The following is a 19026-nucleotide window of genomic DNA, read 5'->3' as shown; positions in this document are numbered from 1 at the left end:
GAGGGGTGCAGAACAGGTCAGGGCAGGGGATCGGGGTGCAGAAGAGGTGCGGCAGGGTGCTCTGGGCAGTGGGTCAGGGTGTAGGGTGCAGGAGGGGTGCAGTGGGGGTCAGGGCAAGGGATCAGGATGCGGCAGAGGGCTCAGAGTAGGGGGTCAAATGTAGGGTGCGGCCAGGGGCTCACGGCAGGGGGTTCGACTGCAAGAGAGATTTGAGGGGTGGGCTCTGGCCCAGCGCACACTGGGGGCAGGACAGGCTCCTGCACCGCTCCGGGAAGTGGTTGGAACTTGGGGGAGGAGAGGTGCAGGGGTGTGTGTGTTGCTGTTGCTTCAGGCACCGCCCAAGCGTCTCTCATTGGCCGGGGATGGGGAACCAATGGGAGCTGCTGGGGGCGGTGCATGAAGCAATGTCAACACACACCCCTGTGCCTCTTCTCCCCCAGGTTCTGTCCACTTCCTGGAGAGGGGCGGGGCAGGCTTGCCCCCGGTGCGTGCCAGGTCGGAGCCTCTGTACGTAAATGCTGGGGAAGGGTTGGGGAGCCGCGAGGAGTTCACAGGCTGCAGAAAATAACCTGGCAGGCCGCCCGCGGACCACGTATTTGAGACCCCTGGGCTGGAGCATGCTCAGTACACACAATCCTGGGAGAATTTAGCTGTGAAACTCTAATAAGTCACTGCTGATCATATGCAAATTGAGACATTTCAGAGTCTCATAATGTGACCAAGTTTGGGCAAATTATCATGGGAAAGGCAAAAGGCACATCCCTGACACCACAATGCCAAATTTCAAGTCCTTGCTTCAAAGCATGGAAGTGCTAGTTTCTCAATGAAATTACTTAAGAATTTTTAAAAAACATCTTCTTTTCCCCCAGTTTTGTTCTCTGAAACAGTTGAATGGTTTCAGCTCAAACTTTGTAGAAAAATTTAGCCTGAGGCAGACTCATGACATAGGAAACTTAGCCTTAATGGTTAAAGTTTGGTAAAGTTATAAACAACTTAAAACAGAGTTTTATAATGGTGCTGGGCAGCCTTAACCAAAGTGTCATTATCTGCACCAGTTATAATAGTTTCCTGATGTTATTCTTACATTCTGATTTACTTGGACTTGAAAATAATTAATCAGTTGAGATTGACAAATTCGTTTTGGAACACTATTCATTTATATCCCCTATATATCATTGGCATTATTTTCAGCTTCTCTTGACTGGTAAGTCTAATATGTTTGGGCTAAAATTGGCAGAATTTAGAAGAATGTAATTCAGAGTTCAAGAGACAAAACTTGGCATTCTAAAAAGTATTTGCAATTGGATTTTACTCTGCTACTTTTTGTATTAATTTAAAAAGTACTGACCAAAGAAATGGACAGTAGAGAGAACATCACTGTGATAAGAGGCAAGGAATATATTTTCTTTGCTTTATAAATCTACTTCTGAATTATAATATTCTAGCTTAGAATGGCATATCAAACACCAAAATAGAACACTATTAAAAAAAAACATTTTAAACTCTTTATTTAAGTTAGAAGGGTGATTCTGAGGTCAAAGCCATATTTAGACTTTACTTTTTCAATTTTAGTCTTTCTGTGTAAAATTCTGGTCCTATTCTTCCTTGTGAGGAGGTACAAATTTAGGCTATGATATACAGTGGTCGAGTTATGCAGCTCCCAACAGAGGTAAATCAATATGTACCTTTATTCCTTTGTAAGCAGTTAGTGGAAATACCTGTATCTTCCATTTTTTCTTTTTATAATTTCAAAAATTCTTTAATCCATGCTTCATAACAAAACCTGCAAATCTCTTTTCTATCCAGGTTGTAATCCTAGATCACCTTGAGGGATTGCTCAGTGATTTGAGCATTGGCCTGCTAAACCCAGGGTGTGAGTTCAATCTTTGAGGAGGCCATTTGGAGATTTAGTTGGGGATTGGTTCTGCTTTGAGCAGGGAGTTGGACTAGATGATCTCCTGAGGTCCCTTCCAACCCTAATAATAATCTATGATTCTATGATCGATAGGTCCATCAGCCCTCACGGAGAGAGCACCAATCACAACACGTCATTTGTGATATTCTAGCCAGTTCTTCAGCCACCCACTGGCCATGCTGTCAGTGTCACCGGACACCTGATCAGCAAAAGCCACTGTAGCCCAGAACCCCTGAGCAATCCACCAGCCTCAGCCTCCCAAGTAGCTGGGATTACAGGCGCCATGCTACTGTGCCCAACATAACCCCAGATATTAGGGCAAATGTAACTTCATTATGTTCAGTTTTGTTGGTGTTGGAGTAAGCAGTCAAAAAGAGGGCTTTAATTCATGAAATACCACTTTCCATAGTTAAGGTAAATGAGGGCTACGTTTTCGTAAAATATTAGCATCTCCTTTTTTCATATATAGCTAAATGTTAAAAATATAAAGAAATAATTTCTACATTTAAACTGCCATTCGTTTAATTGTTTTAAATGAGGATGATATAATGTAACAATTAGAATAGCAGATTTTAGGAAATACTGGAGTATATGGCAAGTCATTTATAGAGTCACTTTGAGAGGTGGTTGGATTCTGGAGTAATATGACAATTTGAGGTCTCTAGAACCAAAGCAGATCAAGCATGTTGCTTTCTAATGTAGAGAAAATGGGTTAGTTACCTCTGATTGCCACTTGTTGGATAGGAATTAAAGCAAGCCTTGGATGAGTTAACCCCCTTGTCCTTGCAGTCAGGAAGTAAGTACTACAGCTGTGGTTGACCAAAGGTAAGGCCATTATGCAGATGACAGCCTTAAAATTAAGAGATGGGCTCAAGCTGTACTCAGATGCTTTGAAATGATGAAGTGGCACTGGAAAAAAGATGATGATGATAAAAATCCTTTAGCTTTGAGTCCTGCTGATTGGGACACTATCGGATTTCTTAAACTTTCTTTTACTACCTAAGACTTGAGAATTACTTCACTTGCATTATACTTAAGAGAAGTAGTGACTTCTGAAAGGATGAAAAGAAATTTCACATACTGGCTGACATTTGCAAGTTTTTCTGATAAATGACACAAGAACGTACTGTAATTCTTACCAAAGCCCAGAAGTACTCCGTAAATTCGCATGAATTATTTCTTGTATTACATTATGCTAAGTATGTGGCCTTTACTGACTTTATTTTTTGCTGTGATAACCAGAGTAGTTTGTTGAAAGCTAACCTGGGGGTTTCTAAGAACATCTCAACTATCCATTGTATTCAGAAGTGTTTCTAGTTCTGCATGACCTAATAATTAGGACCCTGCCAAATTCACAGGCCATTTTGGTCAGTTTCACAGGCATGGGATTTTAAAAATCATAAATTTCATGATTTCACCTATTTAAATCTGAAATGTCACAGTGTTATAATTGTAGGGATCCTGACCCAAAAAAGGAGTTGTGGAACAGTTGCAAAGTTATGCGGGGGAGGGAGGGGTTGCAGTACTGATACCCTTACTTCTGCACCGCTGCTGCTGCCTTCAAAGCTGGGCAGGCAGAGAGCGGCAGCTACTGGCTGGGAGCCCAGTTCTGAATGCAGAGTCGCCGCCAGCAGCAGCGTGGAAGTAAGGATGGCCTGGTATGGTATTGCCACCCTTACTTCAATTTAAGATGAAGCAATAACTTGTATTTGGATTACTAGGTGGGAGGTAACATCTTAAACAAAGTTACATCTTAAAACAAAGTTAACATTTAGTTCATCATTAATAAGGCTCCGTGTTGGTCAAGGAAGTCACGGATTCTGTGACTTTCCGTGACTTCTGCAGTGGCCAGTGCACTTGACCTGGGGACTGCCTGCATCTTGCCCTTGCCCTCCAGCAGCAGGAGTTTGGGTTTGAGAGGGGGATTCAGAGCTGGAGGTTGGGGTACTTACTGGAAGGGCGACAGCCACTGAAGAACCGGGGCTTAGGGTGGAGTGGAGGCAGCATTTGGAGCTAGGAGGTGGGGTCCCCGCTTCCCAGGAGCCAAGTAGGGAGCTGTCCCCAGCCCCAGCAACACCCCCCCCTCCCAGACCGCAAACCACTCCCCCAGCACCTGCGGCACTCCCCCGGCCACATGCTCCCCCCATCCGAGGTCCCGTAACACCCCTGGGCCGTGACTCTTCCTCCCCCTTCCCAAGGGCCTGTGGCTCCGCCCTCAGGCCTCAACCTCCTCCCCAGCACCTGCAGTTCCCCTCCAGGCCACCCTTCTGAGCTGCTTCTCTCCTCCCCCCCCCCCAAGTTTTAGTCAGGGGTATATAGTAAAAATCATGGACATGGTGAGCTTCAAAGCTGGGATGAGTCCATTGCATTTCTGTAAAGGCCTGTGGAACTGGGGAGGAGCATGTTTACGCTGAGATAGACTGAGTCCGCTACCTTTCCACTGGCAGGGACAGATGTGAGATGCCTGCATGGTATCTCAGAATAATTGACTGGAAAGGAGCAGCCTGGCAGGCAGTGGTAAAGCTCTTCACCCACTTTCTCCTTGTGTCCTAACTAAGGATGAACAGAAAGATGTTGAGGAAAAAATTAACAACCGGCACAAGAATGTCTCATGTCAGGCCCCATAGCCATCAAGTCACCTGAGGACATTTCACTTAGGAGTTCTAATAAGCTGTAGTCCTTGCTATTAGGTATATTTAGCCTTAAATCTGTTCCTTGGAGTCATCTCAATTAACTGAATTATGCAGTGTGGCATAGTTTTGTATCTTCTATTTTATTGATTATAAGTTAAAAAAGAGAACTCTAAAATCCCTGCAATATTGGAGAAAACTTTTCTTACCAAGCTCTAATGTTATGTGAAGCAGAGATACAATTCTGGAGCTGCAAAAGGAAAAAGCAAATGAAAAATATTAGTGTTCTGAAATACCTGTTTCTTTGCATTTTCAGAGCATTTGTACAAAGTACTAAAATGTTGTGTGTGTTTATTTTCAGGTCACCATTTAAAAAAGTAATATACGGAGGAATTGATGGCTTAGGAAACTCTTAATGAATATAAGGCATTTCCACCTCTAGGTTGGTGGATTATATCAAGTCAAGGTTGGTAGTAACCAAAAGTTATTGGATGGACTGTGTGAAACAAGTGAGAGTGTCTCGGTTCAGTTTCCAGTAGACTGACACTGTTAGCACAGTGAGCACAATTGCTTCTCATGTTTGGCAACCTTGGGAAAGAATCCAATAGCTACATCAGAATGGAGACTGAATTACTTGTTCCTAAAGGTGGTCACTCTATGGCAGTGATTCCCAAACTTTAACAACCTGTGAACCCCTTTCACTAAAATATCAAGTCTCGCGAACCCCCTCCTAAAAGTGAATATTTCCAGGGATTTTCTCCTTTACCTGAGTATAAATTATAAAAGCACTGATCTTGGAAATATAAAATTTGTTTTTATGACATGCTTATTACACACTATTTATTATTATTTATCATTACAGTATTTTTATTACATTATGAAAATGGCAACACGCTTCCAAGATCTTTCTAGCTTGTATCACTTTGAATAAACCTGTTATTAGACAAGGTTGGTATGTTTCATCAAGGAGTATCAGATGTGAAACAGCATGAAGGTATTTAAGAAGCCAACTCAAAGAATTCCTCCTACACAAGCATTCAGGTCTTGAGCGGTCCAGGCAAACAACGCACGTTACAACAAAGCTTAAATTTGTTCTTCGTAATAATTTAAAAAACAATATTAGCTGCCTGTTTAATTTTAAAAACAGCAAAAAAAAAATCCACCTTCCTTTCCATTTCTTATAAGGAGTCTTGAAGTTTAAATCTTCTCAATATGATCGATATGCTTGCTTTGATCTGCTTAGCTCTTGAAAATCCAGGGGCTCTGGGCTGCTGGCCCCATGCCGGCGTCCCTAGGAACAGCTCTGTCCACCATTAGGGAATTTTTTCATAGAGACCCCCCCCGTAACATTTCGTGAACCCCCCACTGCTCTATGGCAGTGCCATGGAAGCTTATATTATTGTTTACAATTACACAATTGTAGCATAGGACCTATAATTTAACAATGTTGCAACTCACAGTGCTAGTATCCTGGAAGGCAATAGTATAAGACAGGATTCAGGTGTCTGTAGTATTGCTATCTGACTCTGAATAAAGATAGATGATATGATAAAAATGCCCAAGTCCTGTCTGTACTACAACCAGTACTGCTGTTAACACTGCTGGAGATAGAGCAGTGCTGAATTATGGATCTTAAATTTGCAATTGTAGAAACAGCGCTGCTATATGTATTTTGCATCCACACAGAGGACTTCAGTTTCCAGGGCTATCCGTTGGGTATCTTTCATAATCGCTGAATTCATATCTGGAGACATAAGTAACATGTATTTACAGTGGTTTTAAATATTAACACATGAACTTTTGGTAGAAAATGTTACCTAATAAGTGACTTCTTAATTATACAAAAACTTGGTTGATACATCAACCCAAGTATTTTTACAGTAAACTAAATGTTTTTGGGAGGTTTAACTGGTCAACAAGGAACACTTTCTTTTGGCAGTCACCATTCTTCTCCTTATCTATCTAATCTATCTATCTATCTATCTCCATTAACTAATAAGTGTAGACTTATAGTATGGCTACACTTGCAAGTGCACAGCGCTGCCGCGGGAGTGCTCCTGTGGCAGCGCTTTGAAGTGTGAGTGTGGTCGCAGTGCCAGCGCTGGGTGAGAGGTCTCCCAGCGCTGCATGTACTCCACCTCCCCGTGGGGATTAGCTTATAGTTCTGGGAGCCACACTCCCAGCGCTGCGGCACTGTTTACACTGGCGCTTTACAGCGCTGTATCTTGCAGGGCTCAGGGGAGTGTTTTTTCACACCCCTGAGCACAGCAAGATACAGCACTGTAAAGCGCCAGTGTAGCCAAAGCCTTATTTTGAAGGGGTTTTTGGTATTCTGTGAATTGGAGAGAAACATTTCCAGTTAAATTAAATGAAACATGTTTCCCATTCTTCCAGCACGAAGCATACGAGCAATGTGTTCCCAAACAATCTAAATGTATTTTACAGCTGGATTGATTGAAGCTCAAGGAAGTCATTTGATGTCCTTGTGCCTTAGTCACCAGCCCAGCTATAAAATTGGGTAAAAGCACAAGACCTTTTTGAAAAAAAGATGCTGTATCTCACTTGAGGTTTTCTGGCTAAATTATCAAAACTAAAACATCTAAAAGTTTTATTCTTGACGCACTGTGAGAGTAGTTTAAAAAAATTGAAACAAATGCACAAACTGGTAAATATCATTCACGACTGCTGCAAATTATCTTGCAGCGTATATCTGAAGTAGAAACCTGAAGTGTGCTGTACAGACTTCTGTCATTGAATAAATGGTGTTACCACCAAGTCTGCTTAAAACCTGTTACTGGGGAAAGGGAAAGAAACTGATACTTTGGGAAGAACTTACAATCGTGGGCTTAGCTTTTTGCTATCTTTTTAAACAGCCTATTCCGTCTACTGATGAAAACATCAGAGGAAAATGATTTCCTCGCTTGGGTTATAGTGTACTTTAAGAATAAGGGTAGCTGGTGTATTAGAATAGTTCAGGAGTTGGCAACCTTTCAGAAGTGGTGTGCCGAGTCTTCATTTATTCACTCGAATTTAAGGTTTCACTTGCCAGTAATACATTTTAACGTTTTTAGAAGGTCTCTTTCTATAAATCTATAATATATAACTAAACTATTGTTATATGTAAAGTAAATGAGGCTTTTAAAATGTTTAAGAAGCTTCATTTAAAATTAAATTAAAATTCAGAGCCCCCTGGACTGGTGGCCAGGACCTGGCCAGTGTGAGTGCCACTGAAAATCAGCTTGAGTGCCGCAGGTTGCCTACCCCTGGAATAGTTCATAGTACAAACCTACATGAATTAGTTATCAAGCACGTTCATATTATTCCTAGCATTATCCATTTGACCTTGAGATTTTTTTAATTTAATATTTAGTATGGCATTATTGAATTGCATTTGTATTTATATTTGTGTTTATATTAGTGCTTGCCTTGTTTTTCAGAGTAGTGATAGCTTTGGTATGAAGGGAATTTTGGGGTCTGATGTTGTACACACTTGACACATTTCTCCTCATACTTAAGAAAAATATCCTTATTTAACCTTTAAATCAGATTTAGGGTTTTGGGGTTTTTTTTGGTTTTTGCACATTCTTGTATGGATGGGGGGAACATGAGATATTCTATTGCCCTCTGTTAAAAGTGGGCACTTTTATGTGGGCATTTACGTGTTACAGGAACTATATTGTCTATGAACTGATCACAGCAGCACTGAGTAAAACTGTAGTATTGACTTTTGTGGCATTGCACAATATTTTTCTTCCTCAAAGTATGTATTATAGAGAAGAATTTTACACTGGTATCATTGTTGTCATGGCAAATCACAGAAGGACATAGCCTCCTTGCAGATTGAGCACCATCCGGGTAGATCTCAAGTTAGATGTTTGAGGTAAACTGAATATCCCATCAGCATGTCAATCAGTGGTGGTCTTACTGCACGAGCAAAGCTTTTGGTGACCACATGATTGCTGGGCATAAAGTGATATTCCTTGGTAAACACGCTTTCGAATTTGTTGGTCTTCCATCCTAATAATGTGTCTGTACTAAGAAAGCCACCAAAAACAAACCAGGCCTGATGGAGGTGGTTGAGTTCAGTTTAAAATATGCTCGTTTCTAATCTTGTCCTGCCACTTAATGTGGAGCAGCTGACAAAGATGATGAGAATCAAAAACATCAATCCAGTTCTCTTTAGCCTTTTTCAGTGCCCATGTTTCACTGTTTTACAACAGAGCTGGTATATTTGTAGTTCTACAGATCCTCAGCTTTCTGGCAAGCTTGAAGTCATGCTGTGCCACAGAGGCTGGTGAAAGGCCCGAAACATGCTTTACAAGTGTCGAAATATTTTGAGCATTCTCCAGGAAAGTCTGTGGTGCTACCCAAGATTTTGACCTTTGCTATCTATTTGTTGTCCTATCTGGACAGGTTAATACTGAACTTGTTGTAATTTGGACCTAGAGGCTACTTGATGGTAATGGCCAGGGACTTAAATTTATCTAGTGTAATAACCAGACCTAATGTGTGCTGTTTCTTGCCCAACTGATCCACCTATTAACTGCAGTGATTCACCAAACTGAGCAGTAGTAAGGGGATATTCTTGACTGCTTTTATAAAACACTAAGATCTTGTATTTGTGTTCAGGAAATACATGATCTCGCCTCATGAGTCTGAAAGTGTTTAGGAAAATAGCTGTTTTGTGTTGGGATTGGGCAAGATGTAAACAATGAAGGGAGAAGCTTTTTGGGATCCAGGCTTATGTAATATGACATCTATTCAATAATACTGTAGAGATTCAAAATGTTTAGTGAAAAGCTAGACTGCATACTAATGTAAGGAATACTCTTTGTGGTGCAGCTACCTCAGAGCTGTATACTTGTAGATGTGTTTCTACTGAACCTTTAATACAGCATTTTTTGAGTTCCAGTTGGTATGTTAATATTAATAGTCATATATGTTCACAATCAACTATAATCTGTCCCACTGGTGTTAATATTCAGTACAAAGTATTATTGTTTTGGTCATTTTTAGGAGTCTGTTTTACATTAAAACAAATTTTCAGCAGTACATTTTTCTTATTTTTTGTTTTTAAATAGTAAATAGACCAAGTGAAATTCTGAAAGAGGAGTTATAGTTTAACAATTTGGTTTGATGTTTGTAATCCATAAATAAATGATTAACTTTGACTGGTTTCGAGTCAGAGAGACTACCATTGTAAAAAGAGTTTGAAAGGAGCATTGGCGAGTTAGTGATTTGTATGTAATTGAAGACTCTCAGCAGTAAGTTTTGTCTTTTGAAACCATGTTTCTGTATCCAATATGACCAGTCTCACCTGCTTTAATCTCATCTTCTCATCTTGGAATTGAGTTAATTATGTTCCTCAGTTTTTAAAGGCTTTTTAAATGAGGATTGAGTTGTATTATTTGTTCAGAAATATATTCTGTTTTTCCACAGTTAGAACACAAAGGGCCACTTGGCACTAAGGAAAATGCAAGTCTCATCTACCTGGCTGTATTTTTGAAGCTTCTCCTGGTGCTATTCAAGCAATCAGTCAAACATCTAAAATTCTGTAGGTGTACCTTTTCTGAACAGACATGTAGCGAGGGTTGAAGATACAGGGTTAGTGCTTGAACTGGGAAATGGCATTGCTGACAACCATAGGTTTGTACTGTATGAGCAGGTTAAACTGTGATGGAAATAATAAATATTATCTGTTCATGCAAGGTTCACTTGTCTGTCATTAATCTTGGTATCTTCTTGCAGAAGTAATAATTAGTAACATGAGCATCTATAACAACTCCTTAAAAGTGACAAGGTGTGAACGTGTGGCTTCCAAGTAACACTACATGGGTGGTGCTTGCAAGTAAAAGTAGTGCTCGTTATAGACATATAAACTGATTTCTTAAAAATTATAAATCTTTTCTCACCCCTCCCATTTATTGACACTTTCCTGTTTTTGGGTTCCTTCTTAGTCACAAACACTTAAACATATTTTTTTTCCCCACAGCAATAAGAGGTAATACATTTTTGAAAAAAATAAGTAAAAAATGTCTCATTAAAAGTGGAGAGCCCTTTCAGTTGCTGTAGGAACCTTAATTCTGCTAGTTGTGCCGTTATCTACTCTCCAGCAGTATGTCCCAGTGATTGAACTCTGTATAGCAGTTAGTCTGTCCTGAAGTATCGTGTTGAAATGTCCATATTTTAGAGCTTGATGTGGAAACATAGCACCATATTTCTATAGGTCTGTAATGTTATGATACAGAAAAGCTCTATAAAACCATATACTAGTGGACTTGCGGGTTGCTTACCTATTCTGTTTTTAGGCAGTCATTTTAAAAAATTGAAATTGCTACAAACTAAGTGCCTTTTAGGGAAAAATGTTTGGTGGTAAGTGTTTAATGTTCATTCTTTCAAAAGCTGTTAAAAATGAGTGGGGAGCATTTTATAACTCATTAATGAAATGTTCTGTGTGTGTAGTTAGGACAGAAATTCAGAGCCTGATGCAACAAAGCATCTCTTTGCCAGCAGTGTTAAAGGGGGAAGATCAGTTAAACCCATCACTGCCTCTGTTTGTGCATGCTTCCTTTTGCCAACCTAGCTAATACTTTCTATTTGGAAATGTGGCTGTGGCACGTAACCAAGCTTATTTGTCACTGTATCAGTGTAATCTTTTCTTTTTGCTGGACACTTTCATTAGTTCTGCACAGAATTATCATTTGGATAGAAAGATGAGACAAAAAAAAAAAAAGAAAGAGAATTAGACCACAGCTATTGGTAGTCATTCAAATCTGTAGGCTCTAATCCAAATCTTATTTTAGTCTGATTTCAAACAACTTTTATGTTTCTGCCACATTTGTCATGTGTATTCTGCTAAGGATCATGTCTTTCCTTATTGGCAAACCAGGGTCCTTTGTTTAATTTTTCTTTGAAAGAGTTTTGGATTTTATTAATCTTCAGTACACATTTTCTCTTGTAATTCAGACTTTATTTTAAATCAGAATGGAAGGATCAGCTTTCTGTAGTTACATGTTTCTAGGGTGTTAGAACAATGATAATGACTTTTTTTAATCAAATCCTAAATCTCTTATCACCTGTGAAATCTGAATTTAATTCTCATTATAAAAGTAGTTCCACAAATCAGCTAGACTTATTCTCTACTTCCTAATAAAGGACTGTGTTGTCTCTTATATGGCTTTCTTCAGCGTGACACTATCCCTCATTTGCAGTCCCTCATTTGTGGGTAAACCAGGTGACCGGGAAGGACTGTTTCTTAAATCCACTGTTCTGTCGACATACGTAAGTGGATGACAATTCTGTTTCCCCCTACTAATTAGTCTTGGGCCTCTCTTATGGAGCAATATTTTGTTATCTAAATGAGACATTTAGGAAGTTCTCTTCCTAGCACATGCTAGCTGTACTGGGATGGTTTTGGAAAAGACTTCTACGCACCATCGTGTGTGGTTGCAACTCAGTTGAAATTCTTATTTTTGCTGAGCAGTGCACATGGTTGGTTTTGGTGTTTTTTTTTTCATTAGATGTAACAATGTTTAATAGATCTGAACAACTGATTCTGAGTTTCTTTTGGGTGAGGGGGTAGTAATGGCTTTCTGATTTGTGAACTGGATAAAAATGTATAGTTGTGATCAAAATGGAGAGTTTCATAAAAGGAAATGTCTTATTATCACAATATCTTGAGATACCACAGTCCAGTGCTTGCTTTTCTGTTACGTGAAGTGGGCTTGCTAGTTTAATTTTGCAGGCAAGAATTTGTTTCCAGACACACGTTCTGATGACAAAAAACAAGAGTCTGGACATGACAAATACATTTTCAAAGGAGAAAATGAAAACGTGGGTAGAATTTATATCATGGCCATATATTGGTAACAATCTGCTGTAAAAAGTGTAACCACTTGTATGAAAACACATTTATCAAGATTGTACAATCAGTCCAAAAATGTTGTTCACAGAATTTGTTGGTTCTTGTTATAGATTTATGGTGTGATGCTTCAGCACCACAATCTGAGATGGGTGCTGTGTTAGTCTTGACTTAGAACTTTTTTTCTTTTTTGTGGGTTTGGTTTGGGTTTGAATTTATAAAAACTTGCTTTAAAGCAAATCTTTTCTCCTATTAAATTAATACTGTTGCTTTACTGTACCTTTTTAATTTTCCTCTTGTTTTTTTCATCGCATTGAAGAAGCTGGAGTCCATAATATATTTGGTAATGAATTATATTTTAGTAGTGCTTTAAATGCAGATAGATTCCCATTACTATCTATGTTCCATACTAATATAGCTTCATGGTATATTTAATGTACTCCGAGAGGTTAAATTATCCTATGAATAAGATGTACGTGGTACCACTTTCATGTCTCTTTGTATGAAACTGCTGTAACTAGATACATATATATCCGCTCCTTATAACATGCACAAGATGTTCTCTACTCCACACTCATAACAAAACCTGTAGCCAACTGTGTGTTCAAAGCTGTTTTTCCTCTAGTTGCAACTTCCAAAGCAGTTTAAGGTTTTTAACGTGATGAAGTTGCCCTTCTGGAACAAGTTTATCCATATTTAAAATAGTTTACAGACAGCTGTCTGTCTACAATAGCCCAGTTCCTCTCAAAAATCATGTTAAGAATTAGTAGACTGGTGGCTCCATTATTGTGGTTGTGTAAACATGTTTTTCTTAACTGGTTTTATTGAGCCACAGATGGACAGCTCTGGCAAATGCACATGTAACCTATACCTGGGGGTGTTCTTTTTTCCTCTGGGGTATGGGTTCTGGGTTCACCTATGAGGGCGCCTGGTGCCTCCACCCAAAGAAACCCCTCCTGGTATAGAGAACACAGAGGGATTGTCGCTGGGGAAAATATTCGACACCCAATCTCATATAGAGGAGTGCCCGAGCACAATAAAATAGCTATTACAACTTCCAGAGTAATAAAACAGTAACCGGGGCTTTATTAGGTTTGGGGAAATTCAGGGTAGGATACAATGGATAAAGGGATTAGAATAATAAAAGACAAAATAAACAATACATAAACTGTACCTCTCCCAACATTTACAGTCAATACATACCGTCCTGCTCCCTCCCAGCACCTGCCTAGGCATATGATGAGTTTAGACTCAGTCTTCGATAGCTGATGCAACACTGAAATCAGTGGTAAACTTAATATCAAAATAAACAAGGGTGTTTTAACAAAGTATCCACACCAAAGATGATAAGATCATCCTTTTGGCTGTTTGGTCTGGATTCCAATGGGCAATTAGGCTGGCTCTTGGTAGCCTGACCTTGAGTCTCCCCTCAACCTCCTGGGTTTCTAGTCTTTTCTGAGATGACACTGTTCACTGGCCCAAAAGGACTCAGTCTTCCTTTGGGAAGGAATGTGGAGGGAGAAGGGTTGTCCCTGGTTGTGTAGCTCTTGTTCCTGCTACACTCCAAACACGGCCAACTGGAAGTGAACTCAGCTCCTTTTTTCTGAGTCCTGGCTCATGATTAGTTCCAGTAATGTTCCTAGCCCGTTCTACTTCTGCCCTGGACCCTGGGAAACAGAGTCTTGAACCACTGTCATCATTACTACTGTAGTTTGGGGTGAGTGCCTTAGAGGCTCAGTGTGGTATTTCAGGAGTACGTCCTCCAAAGAGGTTACATACATAAATAATAATTTTATTTTTATCTTGAAGTAGAACTTTTAATTTGCTGTTCATTTTGAATTACTCTTTACTCGGTTGGGTCAAGCAAACAGGTATCAACTTAATTCAGAGTAAAATGTAAGTTGTCATATGATAGTTGGTGTCCATAATATGACTGTTGTTTTTTCTTTATATTTGCTAACTACACGTCATGGATGCTTTTTTCTTATGAACAATATAGATACACCATATCAGTTTGTCATATTAAAAAGTATTTTTTTATCCCTGTATAAGATATACTTCTACTGTAGTTATATGCAAAACTTTAATGAAATAACTATTAATGCGTACTTTTTTCTTTTTTAAAGCATCTAATAGGAGAGGACCCTGTCTGCTCCACATTTTAGTTACTATATTTTGCTTCTTAGTAATGAATTCCAGTTTGTCTGTTTATCCTTTCTAGTTGGAAGATGGGGAAGAAGAGCAGAGTGAAAACTCAGAAGTCAGGTACAGGAGCTACAGCAACAGTTTCTCCAAAAGAAATGTTGAATCTAATTAGTGAATTATTACAGAGTAAGTTTAATTTTCTATACATCCTTGTATAAAGCAGGAGAGGGGGTAGGATGAGTGAAAAAAGACCCGTTTCCCTTTTTAGTACTGTAGGCAGCTAACTGCATTAGTTAAGTTTCCTGGAAGAGTTACCTTGTGATTCCAATCTCTTAGCTACAGCTATATCAAAATTTCAGTTTGACTTTGTATATATCAGATATATAATATTTTGTGGAGTTTGAAGTTTCACTAATGTGCCTGTACATTTAAAATGTATCAGACCAAAAACCCTACTTAAGCTTACTTGGCAAAGCATCTTTGTTTAAAATATCTTACTGAATTGTGTAAACAGAGGATTATACTGTTCTGATTAACAAATGGAAAATATTTTGAATTTAAGTATAACTTGTCGTATCAGAGCAGTATGGTTACCTGTTGGAGAAACAATCCAACCTGAATTAATTGCATTCTTCATTGATATGTTTAGCCTTTTGAAGAGAAATTTACATGTATCCTTATTTATGAACCTTCTCCATGGTTCAGTTGTGGTACTTGGAGCTACAAATAGCCCTAAACTCCTATGGAAGGATTTTGAGCTCACCAAATGACCTCCATTGGATAGGCTTTGTTTACACTAAGTACTCCTGGGGGAATTCTGCACCACTGCACAATGTAGAATTTTGCAGAAATTAGCATGCATGCAGAATTTCCTTTTCTCCCACAGGAAGTGGGGTGCAGTGCTGCTAGCCGCCACTAGGAGCCGATGGATCCAGCAGAGCCCAGCTAGCCCATACAAGACACTACTGGGGGGATGGGGAAGGGAGTTAGAGGGTTCCTGGCATGTCCTGAGGGAAAGAGAGGGCGGTGCGCAGGAAACTCCATTTAAGCCTGGGACTGAGCATTGGGCTGTTTTTCCTTTTGGATCGTGTGTGCCTATGCCTGTACCAGGGCACTGTTGGGCTCTGGGGGAGAGGGGAGTGAGTGGACTCTGGGGGCAGAGGGGTCTGGTATCTGGGCAAGGGGGAGGGCCCTGTGGCTGGGCTCTGGGGGTTGGGAGACAAGGGAGCAGCGAAACAACTGGGTTGTCATAGGGGTTTTCTTTAACTCTCTACTTCTGGGGAATTTGTGTCTGTATTGTTAAGACATACTTGCTGACAGGTATTTTGAAATAAATTACCAAAATAATTGAAACTGGCGTGATTATGTAGTGTGTTTTTGATAAATAATATTTGCAGAATTTTGCAGAATCTTAAGATATTATGAATAAGATTTTTATTTTTTTTGGCGCAGGATGCCCCCGGGAGTAACTAAGAGAGTCAGTTTCACTTTCGCTACTGATGGTGTATAGGCTAATGTAGAAAGAGCTCAGGTGTGTTTATCGTAGTTATGAAAGACAGCTGGTTTTCATGACATGACGGTACAGCATCTGATCCCTGTCCACAGTAGCTCTCATTGGTAGTGACACTGCAGCTGCGCCATTGTTGAAAAACAGGTCCTGATTTTCCTATTGTTAGATGCACTCAAATGCTATACCAAGAAAATTAGGATTTGTAGCCACCATTGTTCAGAGTGGTAAGACAATGAAGTGGTAATTCCTTTGGAGTCCTATACTATAGCTTGCTTTTGCACTTTCTACCCTATACATTCATTGCTATCACAGATGAATCATGTATCCTGATTTTTCCAAGCAGAGACAAGGCCCTGATGCCTACTGTCTACTATGCTTTGATATTTTGCTCAGTCCTGAAGGTCTCGTGTTCTAATCAGGTTAAGAAGGGTAGTTGTTGCTTGTATAAATTTAAGTGTGCATTTCAGTCGCATCCAAAATTGGGTAAATGGCACAATGACTTTACGTAGTGTTGCTGGGATGGTGGTTGTTGTAGTCCAAAGCAAGAAAATTATTGTTAAATCTCTCCCCTTCCCCAATCCACATAGTATTTCACAGCATTGTATTAACATAATTAGGATAATAGTAATAGTAAGTTTATCTTTCACCTGTCCCAAGTATTGTTGCTGTTATCTGTTTTTTTGTTACAAGGATCTTCTCCATTTTGAAGAAACCTTCTGGTGATGGTTCTGTCCCGTCAGTTTTTATTCTTCTTCTTTGTAATTTTTTTAGCTATTGGATCTCTTTTATTTCTTAGAGAATAGACAAATGGATCAGGGTGACATTTTTTGAGGCAAGTAATATGAGAAATGGAAAGCTCTACTACATGCATTTCAAAGAATAGGAAATTTATAGCGTTTACACAATACATATTTTGTCCAATATTGTATCTAGTGAAGGCACTTTGGTAGTAAGGTCCTATTAAAGTTAGCATAAAAACAAGGCCTTTTTCAAGATGATAAAAGGACTAAATTGTATTAAAATATTATTATTTTGATATTTTTGGCTTCCAGAATGCAGCAGCCCAACCCCTGGTCCAGGAAAGGAATGGGAAGAATATGTGCAGATTCGAGCTCTTGTTGAGAAAATCCGCAAAAAACAAAAAGGTAATAGAAAAACAGCAAAATTTAGAGCAACTTGTGTATCATGAAGTAGCACATCAGTGAGATCTATACCAAACAACTATACAGGTGCGTGGAGAATCATTCAAATACAGGAGCTATTGCTAGTGAAAAGTAATATTGGCAAACTTCATAAAGACAGGAAGTTGAAGTCAAAATGATCTCTGTAAGTAAGTCTTTTTACTTCTTGCTTAAGCACTTCTTAAGTGCTTGTAGGTCGTTTTGATTAACTTAATTGTCTCTTTGGATTAAGGCAAGAGTTCAGACATTGCTGAGAAGGAAGGAATTAAAAAAAAAAAATTCCTTGGACAACATGCTAATGGCAGAATAAGTGTCTTTGTATGACAACAGACATAATGTCCATGTGTGACTGGAGTTCTGTTTCAAATGTGGGATATTGCAGTAGCTGTTCTCATCTGACATAATCACATAGCTAAAACTATGGTTTTAGCTCACCCTGAGAGAACATTTGAATTGTAGGGTAGACAAGATTTGGGTGGGCTATTAATTTGCCTCAGCAAGTTTGGCTTTTCCCGTTTAATATATGGTCTAGAATGAATTTTCTGTTGTGGTATAATCATTGTCTGACCCCGAGCCATGGGATATAGTTTTATGCACTGACCTGTAACAGCTTTTTTCACTTTTTAAACTTAATATCTGAGATTTATGTACAAATGCAGTCTAAAAAATAGCCTTATTATGAAGTTAATTCTTACGTTAATAAAATGTCTACAAAAGGGGCAAACAAAATTTGATTGAGATGAGCATATTTGTGATTAGTAAATAAAAATACTTGCATCTAAGAATGCAATAGCAAGTTACAGAGGAATTATCCCTATTTTATACACAGGGAAGCTTTGGCATCAAAAGGTTGTGGTTTGCCTAATATCTCAGTGAGGCAGTGGTCAGTTTGGGAATAGAGCTCAACCAGGACTCATGATTCCCAACCCCATTATCTGACAACTAGGCCATGGTAGCTCTGCAAGAGTTAAATTTTTGAGTTGATCATACTGACATGACATTCAGTATGATCAACTCAAAAATTTAACTCTTATTTACTTGATCATCAACCTATTTTCTGTTGTGTGTTTATAATAAAAAATCAAATGGAAAAAAGTCCTTAAAATCAGTTTTTTTAATTTAATTTGGGACTGCAAACCATATTATGCACTAATCATAACTATAAAGATATTTCATGACATTACTACTGGATAGAGTTTAAATTGCTTGAATGCATTAACTGTGCATTCCCATACCTTAACAAGTTTGGATGTGTTTGAAAGTTAACCTTTACTCTGAATTTCCTGGTGATTGTTTTCAGATAATTGAAACATTGTTCTAATATGTTTTACCCTAAATCATTGATCTGTACTCAACTTAAAAACTAAATTAATATAGAATTAATCTGGAAATATACTATTACAATGTTTTATTCGAGTTTAGTATAAATAACCCGTTCTTTTTATGGTAGTCATTGCTGTACCGTTTACCATTCAGTAGGTATTTTACTTGTCATTCATTTTATGAGAACTACAAGAAAAGATACTGAGTAATGCATAAAAACTTCAGATTGTTTAAAGTAGCTTAGGCATTTAAACATCACCTCCTGACAACAGGCATATCGAAGATTAAACTGATACTGTTTGAGTGACTTCATCATGTATTTGGATCAGGATGAACTTGAATTATGTTTCTTCCCTCTCTGACTGCTGTTATTTTCTGGTGTTATGTCCCATTGTCTAGTATTATATAATAGATACTCTGCCTTATATCCTACCACAATGCATATATACAATAGCAGAGTT

General features: G+C 38.9%; 1 protein-coding gene across 4 annotated transcripts in view; it reads left to right on the top strand.

Moving 5' to 3' along the window:
• SETD3 (SET domain containing 3, actin histidine methyltransferase) overlaps positions 1 to 19026 on the top strand; it is a 74750-nt gene that overhangs the window by 6801 nt on the left and 48923 nt on the right. For 3 of the 4 annotated variants that reach the window (XM_050954160.1, XM_050954159.1, XM_050954157.1), the window contains 2 exons: positions 14628 to 14737; positions 17114 to 17206. In XM_050954160.1, the coding sequence (XP_050810117.1) occupies positions 14635 to 14737; positions 17114 to 17206 (196 nt within the window). In that variant the 5' untranslated portion in view covers positions 14628 to 14634. The remainder of the gene's footprint in view (positions 1 to 14627; positions 14738 to 17113; positions 17207 to 19026) is intronic. The other variant, XM_050954161.1, reaches the window with a different exon arrangement.

Source organism: Gopherus flavomarginatus, chromosome 5, assembly GCF_025201925.1.
Source record: "Gopherus flavomarginatus isolate rGopFla2 chromosome 5, rGopFla2.mat.asm, whole genome shotgun sequence".
Lineage (NCBI taxonomy): Eukaryota > Metazoa > Chordata > Testudines > Testudinidae > Gopherus > Gopherus flavomarginatus.
This window is presented reverse-complemented; position numbering and strand designations above follow the sequence as displayed.